This window comes from Nilaparvata lugens, chromosome 11 (genome assembly GCF_014356525.2).
Source record: "Nilaparvata lugens isolate BPH chromosome 11, ASM1435652v1, whole genome shotgun sequence".
Classification (NCBI taxonomy): domain Eukaryota; kingdom Metazoa; phylum Arthropoda; class Insecta; order Hemiptera; family Delphacidae; genus Nilaparvata; species Nilaparvata lugens.
Genome location: NC_052514.1, coordinates 16,853,164 through 16,878,089, shown reverse-complemented (window position 1 = coordinate 16,878,089; position 24,926 = coordinate 16,853,164). Strand labels below are relative to the sequence as shown.

The 24,926-nt window shown below is 33.4% G+C and overlaps 2 protein-coding genes across 2 annotated transcripts in view; one reads left to right on the top strand and one right to left on the bottom strand.

Moving 5' to 3' along the window:
* The window catches only part of LOC111060217 (neurogenic locus protein delta-like), a 28,672-nt gene extending 26,644 nt beyond the window's left edge, over positions 1-2,028 (bottom strand). The window contains exon 1 of the mRNA XM_022347870.2: positions 1,818-2,028. Within this exon, the coding sequence (XP_022203562.1) occupies positions 1,818-1,955 (138 nt within the window). The 5' untranslated portion in view covers positions 1,956-2,028. The remainder of the gene's footprint in view (positions 1-1,817) is intronic.
* A 15,100-nt stretch (positions 2,029-17,128) lies between these two features.
* LOC111052925 (protein argonaute-2) overlaps positions 17,129-24,926 on the top strand; it is a 65,264-nt gene continuing 57,466 nt past the window's right edge. The window contains exon 1 of the mRNA XM_039437704.1: positions 17,129-17,317. The gene's annotated coding sequence lies outside the window, so the exon portion shown is untranslated. The remainder of the gene's footprint in view (positions 17,318-24,926) is intronic.

The window sequence follows — 24,926 nt, the reverse complement described above, 5'->3', positions numbered from 1 at the left end:
GACTTGAAACTTCTCGAGGTTCACATCTATTCATTTATAAGACTATTATTTTATTTCTACTAAATTATTATACAGGTACCTACTTCACTTTTTCTTTTTAGGGGTACTTAATTATTATGAAATGAAAATTATCGAACACTCTTTCATTTTACAAATTTAAGTCTATAATACATACCGTACCTAGGAAATTCACGAATGACGCATAATCACGTCTGAACTACTGGAATGAATAACTTGAAATTTTGCATATCGATTCTTGATTTACCGAGGATGGTAATAGGTCTATTTCAAATTCTTCAAGATCTCAGTGAATCAAGTTTCTGATTAGATCCTTGCAGAGTACGAGTTACCTGCTAATATCAAATATAAAAATGGTAATTGATGATTTTTATTTCATTTCAACATTATATCTCTTGTATTATTACATACATTTTATTATGAAAATGGTGAATCCATATCCTGTGTAAGTAAAACGTTGATTAACATGCTCATTTGAAAATATTTTAAAATACACAATCTTTCATTTGTGAACAAAAATTCCTGTGTAAGTAAAACGTTGATTAACATGCTCACTTAAAAATATTTTAAAATACACAATCTTTTATTTGTGAAGAAAAATTCGTATTTCATGGAAGGTGTGCTTACTTTTTTATCTATCCTCATTTAAATTTTCGACAATACATTTTCACTCCTGAAGAAAATAAGCTTCATTAATAGTAGGGTGGGATATCACAATTCTATATAATTCTTATAATACTTCTTATATATAATACTTCTATATAATACTCTATATAATACTTCTTATATCAATAAGTTTAATGATACAGAAAAATACACTGGAATATAGAGAATTACATAATATATTATGGAATAAAAAATATATTGATCACAATTAACACTAGAAAACGAAAGTTTTTCGACTGGTAGGTGCTTTAAAATCCTCTGAACTTTCAACCATTCAAAGAACTATTCACTCAGAACTCACATTCCTAATTGAAAAAAAATAATATAACTTGCGGGAGCACTGGGCTCAATATGTTCAGATTTGCACAATATTTTATTTATTACCTTCATGTGAGAAAACGATTTTGATTGAAAAAAATCAACGGAGCTTGATATTATTTATTGTATTGTACTGTAGTTGATTAAAGTTATTATTTGCAATATTTCTCTATATTTTTGAAGAAAGGATTCATTGCAATTTTAAGCAGTTATAGTTTTACTAGGTACCGTAAGTTATATTTCCAGTACCACACTATTTGGCTGAAAATATATTATGACATTTTGAACTTCTCTGAACTGTTGCACTCTGAGAAATTATGAAAACATTAATTTGTTTTATTAATTATCATAAAAACAAGAGTATCTAAGAATTTCTAAGTATCAATAAATCTGTGATTTTTTAACAATTTCTTAGTCTTTTTCGTTTAATAAAAAAAACAAAAAAATAAGAGGTTGTTACAGATCTCTGCGGTATCAGTTCTAAAATATTGTCAACTTTGATAATAATTATAAACCACTTGTTATTTGTGAATAACAATATTATTTTTATTGTTTAAATGGAGAAAAATTTTATGAAAATAAGTACCCATGCTAGTAAATACATTACAGATATATCAATAATATTGATACAGTGTTATAAACCACTTGTTATTTGTGAATAACAATATTATTTTTATTGTTTAAATGGAGAAAAATTTTATGAAAATAAGTACCCATGCTAGTAAATACATTACAGATATATCAATAATATTGATACAGTGTTATCAATAAACTGTGAATGCGGTCAAACACCTGAAAGTTCTACGATTACCGACCTGTTTTTTCCACTTGGGCACATATTTGGCAGCACTGGATGTCTCAGGAAGTAGAATGAAAACAGCACAGATCACTAGCGCAGTCAAGGACAAGGACTGTCTCGAAGGCGAGATCCTAATCACTGGGGACGAAGACATCTCAGGAACCGACTGACGACACCATCAGCATATGAGAGACCACCATCACAAATCTACCTGCAGAGCTTCCACCTCCAAACCCAAGGCTAGTAAATAGGTACCTTCGTACCTATATACTATATCCTATATACTATCCTTGCTCCAAACCCAACTACAGTCGAGGCTGATGAACCGTTAACCAGTTACACAAGTGTAGGTTACAATACACACCAACATAAACAAACATACAAGCTCACACCGACCCAAAATAACTGTACCAGAGCTAGCTGTGTCATCGCACTGAGTCATCTCACCTATATAGGCTCATCACACATACATGCGTGTAAGCTTGTTAGAACCATGACGGCTTATTATTCAAATTTATTTATTCTATTTAAAAAACACATACCCTACACAGATCAGGAGAGAAAAACTAAGAATGCCTTATTGTACTATAATAATGTCCATTATAGCAAACAATATAGCAATGATCTACATAATCTTTGTGATCTACAATAATGTTCATTGCAGATTATCATGATTTATGTGGTAGCAGCAATGATCTACAACTACATAATACGTATTTAGGCTATCTATTCATATACCAATATTATACAGAGTGAGTCATATGTATGGGAACCCTTCAATAAGTTAGCGACGGTTGTAAATATAATACTGTAACTTCAAGGATAAGTTATTGGTCGAATACTTTACCTTTTGATGTACAACTGAATTCCAAACCCTTATAAAAGGGTGAATTAGGGGTTGTAGGTCGAATATTTTAAATGTAAACACCTATTGTGTGGTACATAATTTTAAAGGCCTTTTTAAAACAAGAAAGATGGTATCGATAAAAATGTCCTATGATATTTGTATCCAAAATAGCGGCTGATTGAAATTTTAGTTTTTAAAGTAATGAGGGGTTGTAAATATTTTTTGTAACCCAAATATTTTGAATGCAAACACCCGATTGTATGATACATCATTTTAAAGGCCTTTCCAAAACAAGAAAGATGACATCAATATTCTATGATACTTTTATCCAAAATTGCGGATGATTGAACTTTATCAATTATTTCTCTATAAACTAAAACTTCAATCAGCCGCCATTTTGTATAAAAGTATCATAGAACAATATTTTATCTTTATTGATGTCATATTTCTTGTTTTAAAATGATGTACCACACAATCGGGTGTTAACATTTAAAATATTTGAGTTACAACCCCTCATCTCCTTAAAAACTAAAACTTCAATCAGCCGCTATTTTGGATACAAGTATCATAGATGAATGTCTCGGATCATTTTGCTCTAGTGCTTAGCTGCCAACTTGATGTGACTGATCCTACAGCTTCAAAATATTTAAGAGGTAATAATAAGTCTAGAAGAATTATCAGACCACTTGATTACTCTAATATTGTTAAATTTCAATCAAGAACTAATTGGTTGGATGTTTATGCAATCAATAGTATTGAGGATAAATTTCCCCACTTTTTACTTTCCTTGCCCTATTACCATAGGTAAGGAAAGTACCGGTATTGCTTTCCGAAAAAATTAAAGTACCCCAATTTCTAAATTTCTATACGATTCAAGGTCCCCTGAGTCCAAAAAAGTGGTTTTTGGGTATTGGTGTGTGTGTGTGTGTGTGTGTGTGTGTGTGTGTGTGTGTGTGTGTGTGTGTGTGGTACACACGATATCTCATCTCCCAATTAATGGAATGACTTGAAATTTGGAACATAAGGCCCTAACACTATAAGGATCCGACACGAACAATTTCGATCAAATGCGATTCAAGATGGCGGCTAAAATGGCGAAAATTTTGTCAAAAACAGGGTTTTTCGCGATTTCCTCGAAAACGGCTCCAACGATTTTGATTAAAGTTATACCTGAAATAGTCATCGATAAGCTCTATCAACTGCCACAAGTCCCATATCTGTAAAAATTTCAGGAGCTCCGCCCCATCTATGCAAAGTTTGATTTTAGATTCTCAATTATCAGGTTTCAGATACAATTTAAACAAAAAATTTCGAGTGGAAAATATTGAGCATAAAAATCTCTACGATTAATGTTCAGTAACATTTTCACATAAAATTGAAAATAAGCTCGAAATTCGAGAAAATAAGATTATTCAATAATTGCAAACTGTTGGCAACTGTAGATTCTATTAAATCATTCACCATGAAGAGATAGCAGACTTTGTGTGTCTCCAGCGTTATTGTCCTGTCACCAGCTGGCTAAGATCTTAGAATAGTAGACTTGAGATGCGCGTGTACACTACCGTCAGTTGATCAATTTTCATAATGGCAAGGAAAGTTGTTTGAGTGCGCCACACCAGATTTTTCAATAAATTTCTTTGTATTGCTGATGCAGCTCTTCCCATCAGATGTGTTGAAAGTGGCAGAATGTCCTCCAGTAAAATTATTTTGGTACACTGAAGAGATTAAAAATATTAAGGAGCAATGTTTACTTATGTACGACCTCTATAAGATGTCCGGTTCTACCACTCATAAAAGCATATATAATCACTTGAAAAGATCTTTTAGAAAAATGGTAAAAAAGACTAAACTCGATTACAATAATAATCGTATTTTGCGTGCTAAAAACAAGCCAAGGGAATTGTAGTCAGAGAGAATTTGAATAGGAATGAAGTAGCTAAAGGTGATAAAATATCTAGTCATACACCAGATGGTTTCAATGATTTTTTTATTGACAGTGTAGATGAAAAATTGCGTTCAATAGCAGATCCTGTCCATGACGTTTTTCATTATCTTCACAATTACAAAAATTCAATGCCAAACTCTTCAAAACCTTCTTTCTCTTTTCATCTTACTAGTGTTGAGCAGGTTCATAGTGTAATACTATCCTTGAAGAATAGTGCTTGTCTTGATTATGTTGTAATATTACATTTTTTCTCGATTGGAATCGAATCTTCAATTCGAGATCTATAAAACTTTATAGTAAATATCAGAGTCATCGATTACGTGAATTTATTAATGTTTTAAATTGAGTTTTAAACAGTTTATAGTGTTCTATTTTGTCTATATATTGTTTATTGTGTATACAAGCCAATAGCCACTGTTTTTCAACTATATAAACTGGATAAGTATTTAGCTCGTAGTGACTTTAGATGCTTAGGCTTGTAAGATATTGTTCTTTGTGTATTTGTGTAGTATATTGCCAAAATTCTTCTGAAGATTATAAGTTCATTTGCTCTGAAAACTGGATTTCTCATTCATAGGCGATAGATCCATTCATAGTTTACCAAGAATCTATTACGTTGGAGCCGAAAACTATCCTTAGGTTAATAGGTGTGAAATGCTATCCAACCGATTTAGGAGATATTGGTAGCACGGCAAATGTTACCCCTGTGGTGGGACCGAATTACAAATAAATATGTCCCAAATGGTACACCATGAAATCCCTGGTTATGAAAAATTATTAGTAGGATAGATATCTTGATAGGTTATGAATTTATGAATGGTATACTGCTGAGTGGGAAATCGGTTCAAGAGAGATCAAGTCCTAATGAATATATTATCTGTGCAGACTAGCAAAATGGCATACAATATGAAAAATATTAAAAATGATGATGAGTTGATAGCTGCCTTAACACAACTGTTTGATAAGCAAAATGCTAAGTTAGACCAAATGTTTATAAATCAAAATGCTAGGTTTGATAAGCAAAATGCTAGGTTTGATGAGCTAAATGCTAAGATTGATAATCTGATACAAGATCAAAGTGCTAGGTTTGATGATATGAAGCAAGAATGTAGTAGCATAAGACTAGAGCAGGTTAGTATAAACCTTCTATTGAAAGATGCACATGAAACATTGAGTGATAATCATGAAGATGAAAACAAATTGAAGCAGGATGATAGTAGTGTTGAGATACAAGATCAATTAGTTCAAGTTTCAGATAATGTAGGCCTAGTTACTGTTATTGGAAAAGTAAATCCTAGTGAGATAGTAAAAGTGAGTAATGTAGTAGGTAGGGAGTTGTCTTTATTGAAAGTCAACAGTAATGAAAGTAATATTGCTACATTGAAGGTTAGGAAAACTATAAACAAAGTGAATGATTACATGAGACAGGTTTCTGTGGAGGTTAGGAACAATGTAAACAAAATGAATGTTGTTTTGAGTCAAGTTGATGAGTTCAACTTTCAACTGAGAATTGAAAAGGTGTATGCAATGCATTCTCAAGTGAACATGACTAACTTTTGTAAGCAAAATGGCTTTGTTGAAACAAATGAACCCATGAATAAAATTATGTTCTTGAAAAAAACAAAACACAAAGTCACCATTGATGTGTTAGTATTCAAAGGTTGTTTCAAGTTGCTTATTTACAAGATGATGACAGTGAATCACATGATGAAAGGGTATTCCCCAGCACACAATGATTAGGAATCCTGTGTCATGCCGGGATTCAGAATAGCAATGACCGTAAATACTACGTATGGTAAGAGTCCATAATTGTATCTTTTTTCTTTCCTGTAGCCTATTTTTCTTGGCCCTTAATCTTTTCAAATTTCAATTCTTTCCTGTCTTTGTGTAATGTTCAGTAAATTTCTTCTATTACCGGTATGCATATCTTAACCAATCTTGTCCATAGTCATTTAAATCTGTATTTTTTCTGAAATAATTTTGGAAGTTAAAATAGTAGCTTATTTTCCTAATCTTTAAATTGTTGATAAAACTTAACTTTTCTAAAATCTATCCATTGTAGTGTAAATAATTGTTTGCTTGCGGTATATTTTTTCATCATGTATTATATATTTTAATCATGTCTATTTTTTTTCAGGTATCATATTAGGTAATTAGGTTTTTCAGAGCAAATTATGTCCCATGTTCTCATCTTTCATTGCATATCGTGCCATAAGCCATATGTAATTAGGTTATAGTTTTCTTCTGGGCTTTTAACCCATTTTGCATTTTTTTTTTTTTTTTGCTGTCCAATACTTTGGATTTTTGGTAGACAAGTAGGTGTGATTCTTTTAGAGGTGTGGGCGTGAACCACATATATGGCTGGACTCAATTATCTGACCTACTTGTTTGCGATATAAAAACTTTAAGACTGCAACATCAAATGTTTGTAAAAACTTTTGCATACTTTTTTTTGTGTTCCGATACTAGAGTCTGCTATCACATTGCCTTACAGACATCTAGGAACTCTCCACCCAGTCACAATAGTCAGCATATTTTTTCCTTCACCAGTTGTTTTTGTGGGAGTGATAGCTCACAATTATAACAAATTAGAGTCATACTTGGAATTTACAAAATTCCATAGTAGTATATTTTATTAAATATACTTCCTTATGAAAGTTCAGTACTGACATGTAGGATAGGCTCTAATTAATCTTTCTCTTCTTTGTATTATTTAGGAAATTTATTTACCCAATTTTCTTTTTCTCTTGCTTGTATTTTTTAGGGAACTTATTTACCCATTATCCATCTTGATCATCTTTGTATTGTAATCTTGAAATGTTTGTATTTATTATACAGTCTTCAAATTATAAAATTATTTAAAAAAATAAATGGTTCAATTTAGAACATGCCGAAATCTATTCTTATGTATAAATTCTTTTGTTATAATAAATAAACTTTAAAATTTGAAAGTATTAATGAATTGTGTAGCCATATATATGAGATGTATTAATGAAAGTTAACTTGAATAATAATGTTTTCATTAAATAAAAATGTCTTGTTATATTATTAATTGAAATGAGTTAAAGGTTAAAATTTCTCTAAAGTTTTTGTAATTGATGTCTTTTTCAAAATTTTAAAACTGTTTGTTCTATAAATTTTGATATGATTGATTATCGTTTGAAATGGATGCTGGAGTGTATGTAGAATTTTTAGTGGGGTTTGTTGATTAGAATTTTGCTGGTATGTGATTGTTTTTTGAGATGGAAACCCATTATTGCCTAAAGAAGGAATAACAGAGGTTATGACTTAGAGAGGCAGTAATGAGATAATATTTTTTGTGTTGATTAATAATGTTGATTGCCATAGATGCAGATTACTTATGAATATTGATTGCCTTTGAAGCAAAATATTATTGATGTTTTGAATGATTTCTTGATGATATGATGATTAATGATTGATAGTAAAGTTTTGTCATGAAATGTAGTTTGTGTTTAGAACATTGAAAAGTCGAAATAAACTATAGTATCCAACAAACGATGATTAATAATATTGAATAATTTGCTTTTTATAAAATATTTGAACAATGAATAAATGGAAATGAAATTATTTTTTCTTTCTATTGAAATTTGTAATTGATATCTCCATATTTCACAATTTATGTATTGCTGACTGTATAATAAGATGTTAACAAATTTCAATTTTATATTGATTATATACTTAAAAATAATTTTCATGTGTATTAGATTGTATTGATAGCCTAATCAAAATTTTTCCTTTTAGTTTATAAGCATTTTAAGATAACAGGTACAGCACAGACATTAACATTGAAATAATTATCATGTGAATCTCGAAATCGGCAACAAGTGAATGCCATGAAGAGTGTTAAGAACATTTGGGTGATTTTCGAACTAGTGTGACTCATCTACGCCAATATCTGCTCTGATGTCAATATCTACACCAATATCTACGCTGATGCCTACACCAATAACTACGCCAATATCTGCTCTGATGTCAATATCTACGCCAAAATCTACGCTGATGCCTACACCAATAACTACGCCAATATCTGCTCTGATGTCAATATCTACACCAATATCTATGCTGATGCCTACACCAATAACTACGCCAATATCTGCTCTGATGTCAATATCTACACCAATATCTACGCTGATGCCTACACCAATAACTACGCCAATATCTGCTCTGATGTCAATATCTACACCAATATCTACGCTGATGCCTACACCAATATCGGCTCTGATGTCAATATCTACACCAATATCTACGCTGATGCCTACACCAATACCAATAACTACACCAATATCTACACTAATATCTACACCAATAACTACGCCAATATCTGCTCTGATGTCAATATCTACGCCGATGCCTGCGCCGATGCCAATGCCTGCACCAATGCCAATGCCTGCGCCAATGCTGATGCCAATGCCAAAATCTACGCCGATGCCTGCGCCGATGCCAATGCCTGCGCCAATGCTGATGCCAATGCCAATATCAATGCTGATGCCAATGCCGACACCAAAGCATACGCCAATGACAATGCCAACGCTTATTGCTGACCTTGTATCTCAAACTTCAACACTACTACATTACCTGGAGGTAATTGCCATCCATGTTCACGTTCGCAACTTTGAATTCAGAATAACAGTCACAGTATCATGAAAGAATTGATTCAAAAATCCTCTCCTAAATTATTCCTGTATGCAGAACTCTAAACCTTGAAAGCTGAAAATATCAAAAAACCAAACCTTACCTAAATTAATCCTCACCTAAATTAATCCTGTATGCAGCGTCTATCTCTTTTCCAAAAAACGAATTACATTGTCATTTCAAGCCTGAAATGTACATTGTATAATTACAAATATGATACAAAATTTATGTGACTCTGTATCGAGTTTGGTATGCAGCCGTCTACTACAAGCATGAGGCAATGCTAACTGAGATGTCACCTGTATGGAGTTTGATATGCATCAGTCGACTACAAGTATCAGCCCAACACTAGGAGTATTCGGATCAGCCCAACACTAACGTCATCACACTGGAGTCACACTTAACTGAAAATCATACTGAGTGCCTTAATGGACTGTTTTCCAAAATGTGCATCGATAAAATCAACCGCGTCAATAGTGAAAGAAATGAACATTTTTTGATTTATTGAAATTTTATGTGAAAATTAAATGTAACAATTCATCAATTCATTTAAAAAAAAATTTTTTTATTCAACATACTAATTTTTTTTGCAATAAAAAATTGAATTTTTCTATCTATTAAATTTATGTGCAATTTCAAAAAACTATTCTTTACATATTAAACTTTCTGTTGAGATATTTTCCTTTAAATTATAAAGCTAAATCAAAAGTAATTTTGATACTTTGAAATATTGTTTGGAAACATAATATAACAAATGCTATTGATGAATTTTTATAATAATTTTCAATTATAGTTGACATGTAATGTTTTTATAGAAAAAATTGTTACTGTTCTCAAAATTAATTTCAACAATTTTCAAACAGTAAAATTTTTTTATGTCAAGAGGGGGGTATTTGTAATATTACATTTTTTCTCGATTGGAATTGAATCTTCAATTCGAGATCTATAAAACTTTATAGTAAATATCAGAGTCATCGATTATGGACAACTTTTTGACTGAGAATTTATCGTAAATGATTGTGTTGCATATTCCATGGTGTCACCGAGGCTGGGTTGACAGAATTGAAAAGATAAATGGTCTATTTAAATAGAGATGATATATAAAAATTTAAAATAACAGTTTCAAAATAAAGTTTTATTGAGAACAAATATAAAATGTGAATTCTAAACTTGTAATTTATAATTTTTTTGGTGATGTGTCCGTAACATCGACACTGAAGAAGCTTTGCTCTGGTCCTGGTAGCTAGGCTTTTCCTGTGCCCTCTCTCTAAAACTTATGGCTGGCTATGTGTGTTGTAATTAGTGCTCTCTGAATATTTTTCTGTTTAAGTGAATTTATTAATGTTTTAAATTGAGTTTTAAACAGTTTATAGTGTTCTATTTTGTCTATATATTGTTTATTGTGTATACAAGCCAATAGCCACTGTTTTTCAACTATATAAACTGGATAAGTATTTAGCTCGTAGTGACTTTAGATGCTTAGGCTTGTAAGATATTGTTCTTTGTGTATTTGTGTAGTAAGTTCATTTGCTCTGAAAACTGGATTTCTCATTCATAGGCGATAGATCCATTCATAGTTTACCAAGAATCTATTACGTTGGAGCCGAAAACTATCCTTAGGTTAATAGGTGTGAAATGCTATCCAACCGATTTAGGAGAAATTGGTAGCACGGCAATGTGTATTGCTTGAATTCTTACTTGTTGAAACTGGCTTCTCCCCATATTTGTGAAGTACTGTGCTCTCTGTTTAATGATTGTATTCTTGATGGCGTTTTTCCTAATTGCTTAAAAATTGTCAAAGTAATTCCTCTTTTGAAGAAAGGTTCTGCAAGTGAGTATAATAATTTTAGACCGATTTCTATCATTCCAGTTATTTCTAAAATCTTTGAGGTAAATTTTGTATTGTCAGATTGTTGAGTTTTTTGAAAATAACTCACTGTTCTCCAATAGTCAATTTGGGTTTAGACCTAATAGAAGCACAAATACAGCTATATCTGAATTCATGGAAAACTGTATCTATTCTATTGATGAGAAGTGTAATCTACTAGGCAGCTTCTATGACATGAGCCGAGCTTTTGATACAATATCTCATCCCATCTAATTACAAAAGCTCAAGTTCTATGGTTTTGATGACATGTCAACCAATTTAATTGCCTCTTACTTGAGTGATAGATTCCAAACTGTTTTTTATGATGGCTGTTTTTATAATTATTTAGAAGTGTTATCAGGTGTTCCACAGGGTTCCACACTAGGTCCTATCCTCTTCATTATATATATGTTAATGATCTTCCTGCAGCAATCAGTTGTAAAAATGTAAGACCATTTGTGTTTGCTGATGATTTTGCTGTTCAAATAAAAAATAATGGTCTTTCTGGTAGCTTACATACGGTTAATGAAATAATTGAAGATTGGACAGCTTCTAATTCATTGTGTCTTAATAGGAACAAAACTCAACTTTTAGAATTTGGATTTAGATTACAACCTGACAATGCAAAGTTTCTCGGTATTACAGTTCAAAGCAATTTAAAATGGGGCTTACACATCAAAATATTATGTGGCAAACTGTCGAAGGGAATTTTTATGTTAAATAGATTAAAGTTCATTGTTGATAAGAGTGTTTTAATTTCAGTGTATTTTGCTTATATCTTCATTCCCATTTGTATTATGGTGTTGTTGCCTGGGTTATGATACGAATGTAAATAAACTATTTGTGTTACAGAAACGAGTAGTAAGGGTCATTGCTAATGTGAATAGTCGTTTTCACTGTGTAAATTTATTTAGGAAATTCAAGATTTTGACAGTACCAGCTATTTACATTCTTGAATGTCTTATGTATGTAAAAATTGATTTAGCAAGTATTTCTGTAAAAAAATAGCAACGTTCACAACCATTACACTAGAAATTCTGAATCGCTTTTTAGAGTGAACCAGTGCAAATATGCAAATACATTGAACTGTTTTAAGGAGTTCGGTATAAGAGCTTATAATAAGCTTCCTACACATTCAAAAGAGCTAGAAGTTGGTACCTAATTTTAAAAGAGCCATAAATAGATGTTAATAGAAATATGTCTATATAGAAAAGAGGAGTTTCTAATTTGAGGGTATTTTGTTTGATGTTTGTATGCTTGTGTTTGTATTTTCATTTCTTTGAATGTAGCCTAAACACTTTTATTTACCATGTTTAATCTATGATAAAGATATTGATATTGCATATCAATGTATTCTGCAATAAAGAAATCTTGAATCATAGAATATTTTAATTGATGTTATCTTTCTAGTTTTAAAAAGGCTTTTAAAATGATGTACCACACAATGGGTGTTTACATTTATAATATTCGACCTACAACCCCTGAGTCACCCCCTTATGAGGGGTTGAAATTCGGTTGTACGTCAAAAGGTACTGTAACTTTCAGGGTGAATTATTGTTCAATACTCAAAAATAATTCACCCTGAAAGTTACAGTACCGTATTACATATATCCACAACAGTCTCCAATTTATTAAAGGGTTACCATACATATGACTCACTCTGTATAATGAATATCATATGTATGACATTACTATTGTAGATCTATTCACCCTTGAAATAATCAAATCAAAGTCAGATCGATATCTGATCTTTGGAGCCGAGATAAAACATTCCAGTTTTGAACATCAGGAGTGTCCTGGGAGTAAGCAAGCGGTGTAACAATGGGATCTCTTTGGTTGCAGGCTATGTACCATGCATACCAACACCCTTATTATTATTATTTTTATGTTGATACTTAAGTAAAAAAGTTTATACTAAAATTTGGGATATTTTGTGGAGGGTGCGTCATTGGCTTTTTATACTGTTCCACCCCAGACTTATTTACTGCCAAAATGTCATTCAGAAACGTATTAATTACACATTCATATAAATAATATGTCAATCTAGGATTTAAAATATTGAAGATGTTTCTCTCCATTAAAATCTCTATTTTTTCTATATTACTGCCAAAATAATATTCAGAAACGTATCAATTACACATTCATATAAATAATATGTCAATCTAGGATTTAAAATATTGAAGATGTTTCTCTCCATTAAAATCTCTATTTTTCTGTATTTATATACTTATTCATTTGTATTAATATTGGCAAAGGTTTGTGAGAGGATGACTGGAGAGATAAGAAGCAATATGGCGAAGGGAATTCTAAGTTGCAAAAACTTGAAAAAAATGGCAACAGTAAGAGAAAAAGTAAATTTGATTGAATATAGGTATCGCTATAACATTCAAGGAACTCAAGTAAAACATTCAAGCTATAGTGAGGTCCACGTTATAATGACAGTGGATAAAGATAGGAGAATAGCGTTGCCGATTCTCTGCATTAATTAATTATGTTTCTACACTGTGAAAAACATAATTGGCATCGTTGTGGACCTATAAAAGGATAGTACCACCGGCTTTGTCGAATGATAGACAAGGATAGCAATTCCAAAGTTGAGCAAATACTGTCATTATAACGTGGACCTCACTATAGTTGCCTGGTTGACAATGTAATTGATTTTTCCAGTTCAATTAAATGTTTGAACGTACCGTATTCAAGGTAATTTTTGATCGGCAACCCTGAGTCCTGAAGTGAAGTTCAAGTTGTGGAAGCGCAAGGATGCAGGATTGCGAATGATTGACAAGGATAGCAAAACCAAAGTTGATCAAATACTGTCATTATAACGTGGACCTCACTATACCTAGGCACACCCGAAGGGGTGTGGACAGATGGCTGTATCACATCATTGGCTGGGAGGCAGCCGAAGCCCTGCTCTGCTCACGTTATATCACGATAACTTGCCCATGCAAAGCCAGAACTATCAAAAGATTTATCATATTGATTTTTTCTCTCTCTATCAATTCATCACATCATAAGATACCGTACAGTATTGTGTAGGATGCGAAGTTGCGAACTCATTCCTTCTTCATTCCCCCGGAATTATGAGTTTTATTTCTTGGCCTGCATAATCAATAAAATCAATCTTAATTCTACTCAAGTTTATTTATTTTTCATTTCTTAGTTATTTTTTTAAATTTATTATTTTACCATTATTTGAATTTGTGTTAAACTAGTTATTATACGAGTCGCCTAAGGCCCAATTTCACCAAAGTTGCTTAAACCGCCGGTTTCGAAACTGTGGTTCCTGGCTGAACAGAAGTTTTGAATGCTGACGGATTTCACCAGCACGAACTGACCAAAGATTCCGAAACCGTCGTTTTAGAGTATCGTGAAGGCAGTGAACCCGCTTGACGTCATTTTTATAACCTAAAAACTTTGTCGTGCTCTCATAGTTTGTTGTTCTAACATCTAACATGTTAAGAATACAAATAAGAATATTTATAATTAAATACATTGTTAACAATGCATTTATAAACGTCAATAATAGGCACTACATAATACATAGTAGTATTAGTCTACAAATAGTTTTGATCTAGTCAATCACATAAAATTCTTGTATGCTATAAAAACATCCAGCACAGTTTTGAATTTTCTTCTGAAGAATGCAAGAGGCAATGATTTGATATTCCTAGTAGTAAAGAATTGTAATGTTTTACAGATGTATACACACGATTTTTTTCGAAATAGTGAACCTGAGCTGTTGAACTGTGATATTATTTCTATTTCTGGGTTCACATCCATGAGTCATGTTATGTTTGAAGGGACGGATTCAAGGATCCAAAGGTTCAAGAAACCCCACACGTCAACCGGTGCTTACTGTGTGTCCCATCCATGAAAGACACTATTTAAATAAATAAAATATTCAGATTACTACTATGTACTAGGTCAAAAATAAAGGGAGTCATTCTATTCTATTTTACATAACTAACACTGAATAAAGCCGCGTTTACACCAAAGTTATTAAAAAAATGTTAATAACTTAATCATTATTAACAAACACATATGATCATCACGTGTATGATAAGTTATGTTCAATCTAATAGAATCTATAAGGAATAAGTTATTAACATTTTGTTAATAACTTTAGTGTAAACGCAGCTTAAGACATACAAAGAATAGACTAGGCCTATTCATATTCCCAGATTTGTAAGAAAAGAGTCCTCATCCATATCAATATTACAAAGAATTCGTGTACTTTGAGATTTTTAATAGATTGGGGAATATTAATCAAGAATTTTGACGGTATTAGTTGGATCAATCCAATATATTTTTCCATTTTTATTTGTTACTTTGAGCATCATGATAAAAAACACTCATTTGCATGCAAATTTGTGTATTTATTACCATAGCACAAAAAACTTTGTATTTGACAGAAATACACATTCAATAATACATTAATGTCTACAATTGACTTTAACCTCAGCAAGTAGATACCCTTTGCTAGTCTTCTACTAATGAACTCTGCATGTGGTTGCCAATTAAGTTTTGAATCAAGAAGTACCTAAAAATTCTAAAGGTTCAGTCCCTACTTCATTAATTAAATTTCTATTATAAGTGAACATATCAGATTTTTTCTAGGTTCAATGAGAGATTATTACTAGCACACAAACCATTAAGGAGTAGAGATCAACTAGAACATTTTGTACTCCTGTTTTAGATTTACAACTAAGTTAACTTTGAGATTCAAATCATCAGCAAAAAGAAATCCTACTTTATGAGTACGGTACCTTCTATATTACAAAATTATGTCATTAAATATAAAAATACCAAAGCTTTCAAAATGATTTGATATCTGGTCTAGCATTATGGCCTTGAATACTTTGGATAGCACAGGTACAATTGATAATGGTCTGAAATTCTTCAAGATTTTTTAAACGCATTTTTATGTACAAGTATTACCTTAATGTTTTTCAATACACTTGGAAAAATGCCCTTGCAAACCAAACAGTCATTAAAAAGGTAACTCAAAACTTCACATATATAAGTTGCCTTTTTCTTATTTCAATAGTTTTTCCAGTGTTGTAAATTAGTTATAGGTATTATTTGTTATAAAAATTATTAGTTATAAAAATTATTCGTTTTTTTCTGTTAATTAGTTTTAATTGGGTATATAATTATAATAGGTAGCTTAATAAGAAACTCATGGAGAAAACGTTGAGTGGAAAAACGTTTAGAGGGACTAGAGGGAGCCTCTGCATATATGTGAACAGTTCTCATTAATCTAATAGATTTTTTTTAATATTATTGAATGTAAGAAGACATATTATTCAAATAAATTAAAAGAGTTGGAGTGGTTGAAAATAGGAAGTGAATTCAACAATATTTTAATAAACTACTTACTGCCTAATGAATTAGCTAACTAACTCATAGCTAATTCGAAAAAATATCAAAATAATCAACTGAGTACGGTATTTAACAACATTTGAAATGACAATACATTAGTATGTGACCTTAACATTCAGCTCTCTACGATTGCAGTACACAGAAACGCGACAGTAGGTAGTGCAATCTAAAACATTTTTTAGGTTATAATCGCCCGTTTTCGAAGGCTGACCGACCAAACTTGGCCGGTCAGTTTGAACTGGAGTTTTCGAAGTCACGTGACCCTAAACGGGTGTGGTGAAATTCGATTCTGTCGGTTACGGCCAAACAGCAGTTTTCATTTCGTTAAACTGTTGGTTTGGTGTTTGGTGACTGAAAAAACGATCCGGCAACTTTGCAGAGCTAGAAAATGATATCTGCTTTGTCAAATGATAGGCTATACAAGGATAGCAGCATCAAATGATGCCACTGTAACGTTGACCTCACATTTTTAAAAATTCACACTCTTCGACCAGTTGATGAGGCTTGCTCTTCATTCGAGCAATTTTATGAAGTGTTGCAAAAAGACTAACAGCATTCAAAAGAAGTTCGATATGTGATTCCCCTCTAGGGAAATCAAGGTGGCATAGGAGCTGTCTTGGCTTTTTGCAGAAAGCAACAAAGAAGAAACAGGATAGGAAGAAAGGGAGCATTCAGATTGTTCCACATTCTTCAGCTTTAGTTTGTCTTTTATCAAAGATTAGACTTCTGTGGTGCAATAATTGCAATATTATAAAATTGTAAAAATAAATTGTGACCAGTTACTTTACATCAAGGATTCTGGAAGTAGCAATACTACTTGTAAGTTATTTATTCTTCTAAAATTTGCTTCCGTACAAAAAGTTTCATCATATTACAACATTGGTATCTAGTCATGTACTAAGTACGGTACTTAAAATTATTTTACGCTATGATGGTATACCACTTGAATTGGTAACTCAGCCTACTCCTTTTTATTCTGAGCAAAGTTAACAACTTATATTATGAAATGACACGTAAACTTTATAAAGTAGCCTTATCATAGTATTGAATAAAAGAATTGTTGCTCTTCAACTTTGCTTCTTATAATTTGATGAATTATATAGTTCTTTTGCTATTTCAAATCTTATGTTTGAACAGTGTACGGCTCCCCCAGTGTGTTTTACCAGTCAAGGTTAGGTTCAATCAACTGGTCACACACACCAATTAGTCAAGACAAGACTAGTCACGTTTAGTCACAATACTTCACATAGTTGCTGGAGCTGCACTTTAGTATATGGGCCGTGGAATCTAGCATTGGGACCTACATAGATCGATAGAGGAGGTCAAGACGAGATCAATCATGTATAACATTGTTGTCGATTTCCAAGGATTAGGAGATAAAACATGGCAAAAATATCAAAATGTTTATATCATTTTTTATTATTTTTTTTATTCTCCATGGCTACAATAGGTTCAAATGGTGCAATGTTATGTAAAATTTGACGAGGAATCCAATGAAACCAGATTTAGGTTCGTAACTCCTGTAGTTTTTTAGATATTGCAAAAAATGAGCAGAAACGTGCAATTTTTTGCTTTAAAAGAGGTTAACTAGTTTACATGGTGATCAATATGTCTTTTGAACTATTGGATTTAGTAAAATCAAGAATTCTAAAGAAAAAATGTTCAGTCACTTGATAGCCTATCTACACAAAATTGTTTGAGATATTTGGGCAAATAAAAATATTGCAACTCCATTATTTGCTACCTATGATAATCTTAGGTTAGGGAAAGCTCAAGCTAGGAAAAGCTTAGGTTAGGAGAAGCTTGGATCAGGAAAAGCTTAGGTTAGGAGAAGCTTGGATCAAGAAAAGCTTAGGTTAGGAGAAGCTGGGGTCAGGAAAAGCTTAGGTTGAGAAAAGCTCAGGTTAGGAAAAGCTTGGATTGGAAAAAAAAGCTTAGGTTAGGAATTGCTTAAGTTGGAAAATGCTTAGATTGGGGAAAGCTTAGGTTAAAAGAATCTAGGGTCAGGAAAACCTTGGGTTGGGAAAAGCTTAGATTAGGAAGAAGTTTAGGTTAGGAAAAGCTAACTGCACTATGCCTATGGAAACATATTGAACTCTTCTAAAGCTGAAATGCTAAATTTTCTTGCATTTTTTTCCAAATATTCTCGCACTGCGTGCCGTGTTTTCACACTGCGCGCCCTGCGCGGCCGTGCTTGCGCACTGCCAAACTTCGCCGTGCTTGCGCACTGCATTTGCCGGGCTTGCGCACTGCCAAACTTCGCTGTGCTTGCGCACTGCCAAACTTCGCTGTGCTTGCGCACTGCCAAACTTCGCTGTGCTTGCGCACTGCATTTGCCGGACTTGCGCCCTGCGCGGTCGTGCTTGCGCACTGCCAAACTTTGCCGTGCTTGCGCACTGCATTTGCCGGGCTTGCGGCCGTGCTTGCGCACTGCCAGACTTCGCCGTGCTTGCGCACTGCCTTACTTCCAGCATCAGACAGCTGGGATGAATCTCCAACACGACCAGGCAGGAACTCGTCGTGGTCTCAGCAATAGTCAGCTGAGATACAGCTCCAATAATCCCAGGAGCTCGTCGAGGAAGTAGACTCAAGTTGTAGTCCTCGTCCTCAGGAAGAAACGTGATACACAACAATGTAACACTTCATAGATGGCAGAAGTTGATAGAGGTGATTTGGAGTCCAGGAAAATTTCCAAGTGTCAGAGTGATGGATACCCTCAGTTAGTTCAGTGTACCAGCAACTTATTGTTCACAATAAAAGATGAGAGATGACAATATGATGTAGAATACTGAATTATATGGTTGACATGAAGCCACTAGTTGTGATGTTACACCACATATTTCGATTTTATATCACAATTAAAGGTGGTCGAAATAATAATTCATTTTCGATCTGTTATGAGGATCACAGTCTTCTCACTATATCACAATAATAAAATCGGAACTATAAATTTCAACTTAATATTCCACTTCTCACTGCTCATTTCAATAATGAAATCAATCACATGATTTACTTATGCAAAGTAACCATCCATTGGATATAAATGAGAATGTGTTTATTATAACAGATAACATCTGCTAATTAATTCACAATCAGTGAACATTTATTACTCAATCTCTCTTTCTCACTTCAAGACTTATTTCACCCCGAAATAAATCTTAATTTACTTTTTCAAAGTAATTATTCACACGAGGCGTGTATAATGACACAACAGCTGTTAATTAATTCACACTCAGTAAATATTGATTTTCCGAAAAATAATCACAACAATCAGCACAAATAGTAATAATTGAATGAATTAATGCACCGTCAATAATAACTCATGATGGTAGGCTGAGTAAAAATTAGATTCACTCTCGAGACGTGATCTAATTCCAAAACCAACAATAGCACGATCAAACTCAGACTGACAGACTTACTTTGGAGAAATGTTTCCCTCTTATAGGTAAGAGGGGCCGTGCTTTCGCACTGCCAAACAGGGTTGGGCGTGGAGTGAGAGGAATAGGAACGCTGCGGTGTCCGCAGCGAAGGAGGTCTCTGTGACGGAAATAACGTCCCCGATTGCCACAATGTGTCCTCTTGTGTGTCTTGGAACTATTTACTGGAGTCGGTCACCGGGTCACTATTCTCGGGAACCGGGTGTTTTCCGGGGGTCCGGATTGAACTCGGGGTCGTCGGAAAGGCCTTCCCTAGCCTTTCTCGAGGTCCTCTTGCGATTCCGGAGCGAATCGGCAAGCTGCAGGAGCCCGCGCACCGGGCTTCGCCTCTGTTCACCAAGTCCCTATTCACGGGCACCGGGTGTCTTCCTGGGGTCCGGATCGAGCTCGGAGTTCTCGCAAAGGCTTTCCCTGGCCTTTCTCGAGGTCCTCTTGTGATTCGAGGTTCCGGCGATGATGTACCAAGATGTAGTTAGGTTTTAACCAAAACCTGGCGTGTCGCTGCTGGTTGTAACAGGCAGGTTGATGCCCAAACTCGTTAAAAAAGTCGAACAACACTCGTCCAAGTGTGTGTTGAACTGCGGAGCTTCCAGTGTCTGAGATTAACCACCTTTAACCTCAGACACAACTCCCGGTCGTCGAAGGATTCCAAGCTAACTTGGACAAGTCACATTGATTGGGTGTGTGGACGACTCAGCAGGGTGGTGTTTCTGTTAAGACGACTGAAAAATCTTGTTCCTCATCAGTATTTGAAGATTTCATACTTTGGGTTTTTTCCAGAGTGTAATGATGTACGGGCTTATTCTCTCTGGGGAGGGGCAGCTAATGTGGGAAGAATTCTATTACTCCAGAAAAAAGTACTAAATAATGACTGGTTCAGACTACTATGCGCATTGTCGTCCTCTTTTTAAATCACACATATTATGACAGTGTTCAGTTTGTATGTTATGCTTCTTCTGATAAAGTAAAAAATGAGTTGCATACTTTGAAGTGTAGATCAGAAATGCATAGGCACGACACTAGACAGAGTAATTATTTGGATGTTCCCTATGTAAGATTGAGAAAGTTGCAGTGTCAATCTGACGTTTTATCAATAAGAGCTTTCAATAGATTACCGCTGTGTTCCAGGAATCTGAGTATATCTGTTTTCAAAACAAAAGTGAAAAGGATGCTTTTAGAGAACCCACTGTACAGTGTTGGAGAGTTCTTTGATCTCCCTTGTGATGTTATAAATAATTTCTTCCAAGCTGACTGATATATTTATATAATTACGAGAATTGTTGTGTTATAATTATTGATTGATGTTTATAGGTATGTTGTAACCTGTATTTCTTTTTATATGGAGATGTTTATATGTGACATGGCCCACTGTACTATTTTAAGTATTTATCGGCTAATAAATATATTTCTATTTCTATTTTATTTATCTTGTCTGTACAGCACAGCACAAACAAATTTTCGATCCAACATAGAATTAATTCCAATTGAAATAATAATTATTTTATTCCAATTTATAGTAAGTCCTCCGACTTTATTTTCAAGTGAAATATTAGAAAATTTAAATCATAATCTGAAGCTAATAACCACCGATTGTAGTACATCTCGACTCACAATCACCGCAATTTATTCATTCCACATGAATAATTAATCGCAACGTAATTCACTTTTATCCCACAGTATAATAACGTCTGTTAATTAACTGCATCGTAACACTTTACCCGGATTAAAGCAATTACCACTAGCTTCATTAAATAATTTCAATTATTATTATAACCATTACCTCATGCTTAAAATACTATTCATATCATACTGATCTATAATATTTTCTAATATTCTCTATCCACTCATTTCGCCACCAACTATTTATGGCAAGTAGAAAACAAGCTACTGCAAGTTTTGTTTGTTAACCTTGTCACGTTACTTTTGGTGGAATAACGCTTAGCCTCTTGCTTGGCGTCAATCGGTAGAGCATGAGAGTTATTTTAATAATTATAAAATCTGGTCGTGGTTTTCCTAGGATATAATCTCACTAAAATCTTCATAGGCTCAGACGTGAGCTTTCGCAACAATATAATACTGATAATTCATAAAATATATATAAATATAACTTATATCCTATAGTATTGAGGAATAAAATGAATAGTACACCATGAAAAATTTGATACATATATTAACAAATATCTCAAAAATAGATCAAAAGAAAAAATATATAGAGCAACAAAAATATATGACAAAACAAGAAACGAAATCAATAAAATATCATAAATTAGTACTATTTTTGAGTTCTATAGCACGAAACTTTACCATGTGCTTTCACCTCATTGATCATATATGCATTTATCTGCATGTAGCTTTGACATCAACTTGCTGTTACTTGTCGATTTGGATAATCCTATTTCATATATAAACTTCTCAAATCAGAGCATGATAAGTTGACAAATCAATAATCAAAATATATATTAATTTCTATAGTTTCCGATAAATTTCTTTATAATAAAAATATTATCTCAGGGTGCAAGATTCGGCACCTGACGGAAATAGATAGATCAATTTATCTAATGAACCAGAGCTACATTATATTATCGTAAATTATATTATAGAATCAATGATCATGTGAACATTGTATATCAGCTTAGAACTTAGTATTCTTTTTGATTGGTGTATCTTTTGATATATGAATTGACTCGTTACTATTCAATAAAATATCTCTTATACCATTTTAAAACTTGCGCAAGTATTTTTACCAATTTCTTAATCTTTAAAACCTTTTCGACGAGCTAGCTTTTATTTCTTATTTCATTCGAAGCACTGAGGGCGCCCTATCACTATTTCTATAAGCTGCTGATGGCGATCCAAACTCCTGGTGGTCCTGGATTATTGGTGGCCGAAGTCGTCTCTTCCAAGGGATTAAAAATATTTAAATGACTTTTGCTTTACTACAGCATCACAAAGTCTTATGAGAAAATAAATAATTCGATTTAACTTTAGTTATTAAAAGGTACAGTAAGATATTGCGCTCTACAATTTTTGGTGACATCTCATGGTAGTGGTTGGCAGGCAAGTGGGCTAGTTCTACCTTCTTTTTCACAATTCTCATTTCCGACTTGCAAATTTACATAAAATTTAAATAATCTGTTCCTCCGCCATTCAAGGCTCAAATAGTTCGTACCAAACTATTAAATTATTACCTATGTTACATCTTTGATAATTTATCTGCCTTCGGGCCGTATCCAAAACATAAACAGTACAACAATAATTCATAAACTCTTATCATTTATAGAATATATACAAATATATTAGAATCGGCTCACTATTACCGCCCATCAATTGCTACCATTTGATTGGTTCATGCAAATTATTATAGTATACATGCGCCTAGAACCTCCTACTTCCTTAATACATTAAATTATTTTTGTCTGGGTTTTTAATACGTTTTTTACATGCAAAGTAATTTTCTAAAGATTATAGGTTGTTTCTCATATCATAACAATTAGCCATGTGGATTTTTGGTTCCTCAAGTTCCATACTATTTAGTTACAATAAATTTCTGCCAAGGTGCCTGGCTAGATTCTACGTTATGCGACTCAGTCGATCATTAGGTCGCCGATCAATAGATATTTTACGCCTAACCTCAAATTTTCATATTTTATATAATATTATATAAGTAGCAAAATTATTTCCATTTCTATTCGGCCGTTATAAATTAGCCATGATGCCTGATATTATCTAATCTTTAAACGTTATCATACTTGGCGATATTAGCCTATTATTCCACTTAGACCTATAAATTTCTTCAAGTAGGAATTTTCATTTATCCATCCGAATTTTAATTCGTTACAACCTGTACCTGGTTACAACAATATCGGTAATATACCGATCAAGAAAATTTAGTCTAGTTGGAATCGACTTTAGCTGTTATTAACTAGTCATAGACTATAGAAAATTTTCTTCATTACCCTTGCTTGGTCACATCATAATATTGTAAATAAATTTCAAACTGAAATTATTGGGATTGCCTTCAGATAAAAAGAAACGCATTAATTTGACAATAATAATTTTTTCCATCTAATTCAGCCAGTGCTTTATGACTGATTATAATAATTAAACTGTAATGGTTGAGTTGCCATTTAGTTTAAGTAGAACTCTATTTTATGAGAAAAATTAAACGGAGTATGCTGTTTCCTTGCAATAAACTATTGACCAATTTCTTTCAATAACAATAATATTGTCAGTCTTTTAATATTTTCATTATTTTCGGAATCGTGCTAATGCTATTAATTTTCAAAATTCGGCTAATAAATTCCTGCTAATAATTCTGAATTAATTTTCTTCAATTTCTATGCAATTTTGTCTTTGATAACAAAATTTAATTTCCTCATTTTAAATGGGATAAAATATAAATCAGAAACAGCTCTACAGCTGTGGTTTGATTGAACTCTTATGATATTCACCCCTTCTCGCCTCTTACCTCCTTATTGGCGGCGCGTGACACCTCTCTGGTATCCCATCCTCCGGATAGGCAGCGACCCTCTATAGACTCGCTCGGCCTCCTGCTGTCCATCCGCTCGAATTCCGTCCACCTTTTCCGCAACTGCTCCATCACCATCCTCTTCCTCATCTTCGGGCAGGTGTGGCTGGAGCTTGGTGCCCTTCTTGTGCACAGTAAACCTCTTACCGGCACTCAACATTTCCTCGACCTCATATGGGCCAGAAAATTCCGGCGCTAACTTCGCGGCAAGCTGATTAGCACCCGAGGACAGGTGACACTCCTTCCTGTAGACTAGCTGTCCAGAGTTCACCTTCATCGTCCTCTTTTTCCAATTATAATACCGGTTGGCATTATAATTCTTGTCTCCAATATCTGAAACTACTTTGAGTGCAGTTTCCAGCACCGGCAGTCTTCTAGACTGCACTGCTCGACGATTATCTCCAGCTCCTTGCTGAAAATTATCCTCCTTCTTCCGCCTCCGGTACGGCTTTTCCGGACAGTT